Genomic DNA, 7,063 nt, shown 5'->3' with positions numbered 1-7,063 from the left:
TTTTAGTAGAGACAGGGTTTCACCATGTTGACCAGGATGGTCTTGATCTCTTGACCTCGTGATCCACCCGCCTCGGCCTCCCAAAGTGCTGGGATTACAGGCGTGAGCCACCACGCCCGGCTGGGGTTTTTTTTTTAAAGAAGTTAATACAGCACACCAACTTCTTTCTTTTGCTGCTTTGAGGTAGCAGGCATAACTGCAGTTAGAGGTGGAGTCGTAGCCTGGGTTTACATCTGCTGCTGCACCCACCTAGTTTGCTGGCCTGCTATAGGCCTCCTGTGGCTCCCCCTGGATGTATGTGGAAGGAATCTGGGAGGACATTGGGTCTTGTTTGTCCACAGGCTCCACGAAGCTCCCTCCCACCAAGTTCTTGCCACAGTGGCCCATAGGAAACCTTCTGGTCAGGTGCTATTTATGCCTAAGCTAATTGTGTTGCTCCCACTGCTCACCCAAGGACTTCGCAAAACGCCCCCGTTTTGCTGGTTTTCCTGGAGGGAGAAATATGAGTCTGGGGGGAGGAGGGTGTCAGGGAGTGTCCAGACACTGAAACGTTTGCTTTTGCCTTGCAGAGCAAGCAGCCTGTAATCACAGAACAGGTGAGCGTTCCTGAGCCCCCATCCCTTGTACTTGACATTGCAAAGGGTGAGTTGTTTATTTTCTTTTAAACCACAGGTCAAAGGCATAACCTCCTTCCAGCTGCTCAATCCTGGAACGTACACGGTGAGAATAAGAGCCCAGGAAACCTATGATCAATTCTGGAGCGCCTGGAGCAGCCCCCAGCGCTTCGGTGAGTGGGGTGAGTGGGGCGCCTCTCCTGTCTCCCTCACAGGTGAGTGGAAGCTGCACGCACCCTGCCTCAGCCTCCCAAGTAGCTGGGATAACAGGTGCACATCACCACGCCCGGCTAAGTTTTTTGTGTTTTTAGTAGAGACGGGGTTTCGCCATGTGGGCCAGGCTGGTCTCGAACTCATGACCTTGTGATCCACCCACCTCGGCCTCTCAAAGTGCTGGGGTGACAGGCGTGAGCCACCGCGCCCGGCCCGTGTCAGTCTTTTCGTATCTACACAATCGGGTGAAATGTCATTAGGAACTGAAGGGCCATTGAGAGGAGTGACCTTTCCCTTTCACGAGGGGAGTTCAGAGAACACTCTGCTCTGCCCACTCTCGGGGAAGGCCTGCCATGACCCCGGCCTGTCCGCAGACATCCAGGACCTTAAACGCGCCTCTGTGGTGCTGCGGTCCCGCGGTCACCACCCTTGTCCCCTTTCATGTTCTGCTTTCCCACCCGGAGCTGCTTTTTAGTTCTTAGAAATCATGAGAAGTAAGAATAGAGGAATCACGCCTGTCACCCCAGCACTTTGGGAGGGCTGAGGCGGGCGGATCACAAGGTCAGGAGCTCGAGACCGGCCTGGACAACATGGCCAAACCCCGTCTCTACTAAAAATGCAAAAATCAGCCTGGCGTGGTGGCGGGCGCCTGTAATCTCAGCAACTGGGGAGACTGAGGCAGGAGAATCGCTTGAACCCGGGAGGTGGAGGTTGCGGAGAGCGGAGATCATGACACTGCATTCCAGCCTGGGCCACAGAGCGAGACACCGTGTCAAAGAATATATATAAAAATAAAAAAGAATAGAGGAATCCTAAAAGCCTTTGATGTTTCTGCTAAGTACGTTGAAGGATGCTGACGTGGTCTGTAGTGGCATCGCGTGATTTGCTGGACCCTGTAAATCATGTCAGAGGTTCACTCTGCTGACCCTGCACCCCTGCACTGTATCCAGTAAATATCAGCACATCCAGGCATTGGACTGCGTGCCTTGGTGGTACCGGTCCCCAGCGCCCAGCTGGACTCTCTCTCTCTTTTTTTTTTTTTTTTTTTTTTTGGGACGGAGTTTCGCTCTTGTTACCCAGGCTGGAGTGCAATGGCGCCATCTCGGTTCACCGCAACCTCCGCCTCCCGGGTTCAGGCAATTCTCCTGCCTCAGCCTCCTGAGTAGCTGGGATTACAGGCACGCGCCACCATGTCCAGCTGATTTTTTGTATTTTTAGTAGAGACGGGGTTTCACCGTGTTGACCAGGATGGTCTCGATCTCTTGACCTCGTGATCCACCCGCCTCGGCCTCCCAAAGTGCTGGGATTACAGGCTTGAGCCACCGCGCCCGGCCTGGACTCTCTCTTATCTCTGTGTCTTTCTGTCCTTCCATCTATGTCTGCACGAAAAACAGCACCCAGTAGACCCTCAGGGGCTGGACCCTGAGGCTGTCACTTCTGGGGTGTAAGTGCTCAGTTTAGGTCCCTGGAATGCACTGGAGAGTCATCTGTGTGGTGAGGACGAACGCACGGGTCAGGAGGAGGTTCCCGCTGGCCGCCACCCTGCCTGGCCGCCACCTCTCTGCTGCCCAGCGCCCCGGGGAGAGCGCACAGCACGTGGTCCCCTCAGGGCGGCCCCTGGTCGCTGACCCTGTCACGGTTTTCCCCTAGAGTGCGGTCAGGAGGAGGGTCCGCACACCCGAGCCTGGCGGACATCACTGTTCATCGTGCTGGGGACGCTGCTGGCCTTGCTCTGTGCTGTCCTGCTCTGCAGAAGGTGAGCCTTTCTTGGGAACAGGTTGATAATGTCGCTGGGCGCGGTGGCTCACGCCGGTCATCCCAGCACTTTGCGAGGCTGAGGTGGGCGGATCACCCGACGTCAGGAGTTCAAGACCAGCCTGGCCATCTTGGTGAAACCCCATCTTTTAAAAAAAAAAAAAAAAAAAAGACACACTGAGACAGTGGATCGCTCAGCAAGGGTGCCCCTCGCCGGCAGTCTTGCCAGAAGAGCACCCCTGAACAAAGGAGACAGGGACATTTATGACTTTTTTTTTTTTTTTTGAGATGGAGTCTCGCTGTGACGCCCAGGCTGGAGTGCAGTGGTGTGATCTCGGCTCACGGCAACCTCCGCCTCCCGGGTTCAAGCGATTCTCCTGCCTCAGCCTCCCGAGTAGCTGGGACGACAGGCACCCGCCACCATAACTGGGTAGTTTTTGTATTTTTAGTACAGACGGGGTTTCGCCATGTTGGCCAGGATGGTCTCGATCTCTTGACCTCATGATCCGCCCGCCTCAGCCTCCCAAAGTGCTGGGATTACAGGCGTGAGCCACTGCGCCCGGCCACTACGATTATTATTTTATTCATTTATATGTTTATTTTTTGAGCCTCGCTCTGTCACGGAGGCTGGAGGACAGTGGCGCAATCTCGGCTCACGGCAGCCTCCGCCTCCCGGGTTCAGGCGTTTCTCCTGCCTCAGCCTCCCGAGTAGCTGGGACGACAGGCACCCGCCACCATAACTGGGTAGTTTTTGTATTTTTAGTACAGACGGGGTTTCGCCATGTTGGCCAGGATGGTCTCGATCCCCTGGTCTCGAGTGATCCACCCGCCTCGGCCTCCCAAAGTGCTGGGATTACAGGTCTGAGCTGGCAGGCCCGGACCCTTGAAAATTATTCACAGATCACGGCCCGTTTTCGTCCCCTAGCCATCCCCCGTCAGGACGTCTGTGGAGCTGAAGGTGAGGGCTCTGGTGGGACCGGGGGTGTCCCCAGGGTGCAGGAGGCAGGGCTCGTCCTCCCCAGCCCTGCCCTGTGAGACTGACAGTCACAGCGCGGAAAGCCGTACTTTCTGCTGGGGTGGGGCCCGGGTAAGGTCAACACTGCCCATTTGGACGGGCAATAGGATCCGTCTTGCATGCCAAGTCTGGGTTTTCGATCACCAGCTGGGTCCCCCCAGTTCCTGTGTCCTTCTCGCTGGCTGTCAGAGCCCCACAATCTGTCAAATGGGGGCCGGGCGCGGTGGCTCACACCTGTCATCCCAGCACTTTGGGAGGCCGAGGAGGGCGGATCACAAGGTCAGGAGTTCGAGACCAGCCTGACCAACATGAAGAAACCCCGTCTCTACTAAAAATAGCAAATTAGCCAGGCAGGGTGATGGGTGCCCGTAATCCCAGCTACTCTGGAGGCTGAGGCAGGAGAATCGCTTGAACCCGGGAGGCGGAGGTTGCGGTGAGCCGACATCATGCTCACTGCACTCCAGCCTGGGTAACCGAGCGAGACTCCATCTCCAAAAAAGAAGAAAAATCTGTAAGGCCAGATGCAGAGGCTCACGCCTGTCACCCCAGCACTTTGGGAGGTGGAGGCGGGCAGATCCCCTGAGGTCGGGAGTTCAAGAGCAGCCTGTCCAACATGGAGAAACCTCATCTCTACCAAAAAAATCCAAAAATTAGCTGGGCGTGGTGGCGGGTTTCTGTCATCCCAGCTACTCGGGAGGCTGAGGCAGGAGAATCGCTTGACCCCGGGAGGCGGAGGTTGCGGTGAGCTGAGGTCCCACCACTGCACTCCAGCCTGGGTGACAGAGCGAGACTCTGTCTCTAAAAAAAAAAATTCTGTGAAATGGGTGTCAGGTGACTTGTCTCCCAGAGGGCTGGAGGAGGAGGAGGGGGTGGTGGCTGCTTCCGGCTGCGGGCTCAGGTCATCACCTCGGTGATCTGAGGGAGCAGGGCCTTCGTGGGAGGCGGGGGTACCAGCGCCCAGTTCCTTACACTCCTGAGTCAGGGGGTGTCTGGGCCTTGGGGGCAGGGAACATACAGGCCCCCTGAGCAGGTGACTTGAGCCTTTTGCTTGTTCTTGGCGTCCCTACGGCCTCTTCTGGACGCCTGAGTCCCCCCGGCTGATGAGGTGGTCGGTGCCGGGTGCAGAGCAGGGTGGCTTCTCTTTCCTCCCAGGTACCTCGTGATGGAGAGGCTGTTTCCCCGCATCCCTCACATGAAAGACCCCATGGGTGACGGCTTCCGAAATGACAACCTGGTACGTTGTGCTTCCTACCGAGGGAGGGGGCTGGGGGCCTGGCGGGCACTTTGGGAGGCTGAGGCAGGAGGACGGCTTGACGCCAGGGGTTCGAGACCAGCCTGGCCAACGTGGTGAATAAAACCCCGTCTCTCCTAAAAATAGAAAAATTGCCGGGCGTGGTGGCGCACGCCTGTAGTCCCAGCTACTGGGGAGGCTGAGGCAGGAGAATCACTTGAACCCGGGTGGCGGAGGCGCCAGTGAGCCAGGAACGCACCACTGCACTCCGGCCTGGTGACAGAGCAAGACTCGGTCTCAAAAAACAAAATTGCTGGGCGTGGTGGCTCAGGCCTCTAATCCCTGCACTTTGGGAGGCCAAGGCGGGCGGATCACGGGGTCAGGAGATCAAGACCAGATTGGGCAACTTGGTGAAACCCCGTCTTTACTAAAAATACAAAAATTAGCTGGGCGTGGTGGTGCGTGCCTGTCATCCCAGCTACTCGGGAGGCTGAGGCAGGAGGACTGCTTGAACCCGGGAGGTGGAGGCTGCAGTGAATGGAGATCGCCCCGCTGCACTCCGCCGGCCGAGGCGTGAGAAGGGATGGTTTGGGAGGCGGGATGCTTGTCCAGCTGTCCTGACGGGCGGCTGAGAGGAGCTGCAGAATGAAGGGGGTGGGGGACGCTGGACTCCCAGCCCACCGTGATCGCGGGCAGTCAGTGCACCCTGCACCCCAGGGCAGAGCAGGTTTGAGCCTGCACAGCCCCGAGAATTAGGACATTGTGTGTCTTGTGTGGGTGTGGCCGACTCACCCGGCCTTACCTTTGTTCTTTTTTGAGACGGAATCTCGCTGTGACGCCCAGGCTGGAGCGCAATGGCGTCATCTCGGCTCACGGCAACCTCCGCCTCCGGGGTTCAAGCGATTCTCCTGCCACAGCCCCCCGAGTGGGTGGGGTTAAAAGCATGCGCCACCACGCCCGGCTAATTTCTGTACTTTTAGTAGAGGTGGGGTTTCTCCATGTTGGCCAGGCTGGTCTTGAACTCCTGACCTCAGGCTGGTCAGCCCGCCTCAGCCTCGCAAACTGCCGGGGATGACAACCGTGAGCCCCCGCGCCCGCCTGCGTGGCCACTTCCTCTTGCCTTCTCCCGTCTCTGCAGGTGGTCTGGGAGGCGGGCAGGGCCGGCCTGGAGGAGTGCCGGGTGACGGAGATACAGGTCGTGGAGAAAACCTGACACCCGGCTCAGGGCCCGTCAGGGCTGCCTGCTTCTCCCTGGCCGGGCCGGGCGCCCGCACAGACTGGGTGCCGGACGCACGTTTCTAACGGTGGTGGGCACGGGAGAGGCCCCTGCTGTTCGGTCCCAAGCTGCCGGGAAGAGGGAAGAACAGAACTGTGTGTTTATTTGATAATAAACTGCTTTTTTCCCGCTCACTGGTCCCTGTCTCGGATTCAGCCACGTCCCTCCAACACTGTCAGAGAGCCTTTTCAGGTGTTTGGTTTTGGATTCAGAGTGTGGCTGTCGCCCAGGCTGGAGTGCAGTGGTGTCTTCTCGGCTCACTGCAACCTCTGCCTCTGGGGTTCAAGCACGTCCTGCCTCAGCCTCCCGAGTAGCTGGGATTACAGGTGCCCGGCACTACTCCTGGCTAATTTTTTTGTATTTTTAGTAGAGACGGGTTTTCACCCTGTTGGCCAGGCTGGTCTCGAACTCCCGACCTCAGGTGATCCGCCCCCCTCGGCCTGTCAAAGTGCTGGGATGACAGGCGTGAGCCACCGTGCCCGGCTTCCAGTGACTTATAACAAGGTTTTCCGGTACTTCCGGGAAGCACGTTTGCTTTGCTGCTTTTTGAGTGTGTGACACGCCAGGACCGGCCTTTCCGTCCTTCCCACCCCTGGGTTGTGCACAGGACCCTGGATGCTGTTGTCCTTTCATTTTTTGGGGACAACGTACCCCCCGTTGCCCAGGCTGGGGTGCAATGGCGATCTCCGCCTCCCGGGTTCAAACAATTTTCTGGTCTCAGTCTCCTGAGTAGCTGGGATTTCAGGCGTGTGCCACTGCACCCAGCTGATTTTTTTTTTTTTTTTTTAATTTTTAGTAGAGACAGGATTTCAACACGATGGCCAGGCTTGTCTTGAACTCTTGACCTCAGGTGATCCGCCTGCCTCGGCCTCTCAAGAGCTGGGCTGACAGGCGTGGGTCACCGCGCCCGGCTGCGCCGCTGGTCTCTTTCAAGGCCACCTTACAGCGCTTTCGTAGAT

The 7,063-nt window shown here is 57.5% G+C and overlaps 1 protein-coding gene across 1 annotated transcript in view; it reads left to right on the top strand.

Annotated features, from left to right (window-relative positions):
* IL3RA (interleukin 3 receptor subunit alpha) overlaps positions 1–6,227 on the top strand; it is a 26,342-nt gene extending 20,115 nt beyond the window's left edge. The window contains exons 7-12 of the mRNA XM_037735025.1: positions 342–405; positions 570–596; positions 673–787; positions 2,478–2,583; positions 4,750–4,831; positions 5,967–6,227. Of these exons, the coding sequence (XP_037590953.1) occupies positions 342–405; positions 570–596; positions 673–787; positions 2,478–2,583; positions 4,750–4,831; positions 5,967–6,041 (469 nt within the window). The 3' untranslated portion in view covers positions 6,042–6,227. The remainder of the gene's footprint in view (positions 1–341; positions 406–569; positions 597–672; positions 788–2,477; positions 2,584–4,749; positions 4,832–5,966) is intronic.
* Positions 6,228–7,063: the final 836 nt, after the last annotated feature.

Source organism: Cebus imitator, unplaced genomic scaffold (assembly GCF_001604975.1).
Source record: "Cebus imitator isolate Cc_AM_T3 unplaced genomic scaffold, Cebus_imitator-1.0 Scaffold708, whole genome shotgun sequence".
NCBI classification, from domain to species: Eukaryota; Metazoa; Chordata; class Mammalia; order Primates; family Cebidae; genus Cebus; species Cebus imitator.
The sequence above is the reverse complement of the archived record's forward strand: the minus strand, read 5'-3'. Positions and strand labels throughout refer to the sequence as shown.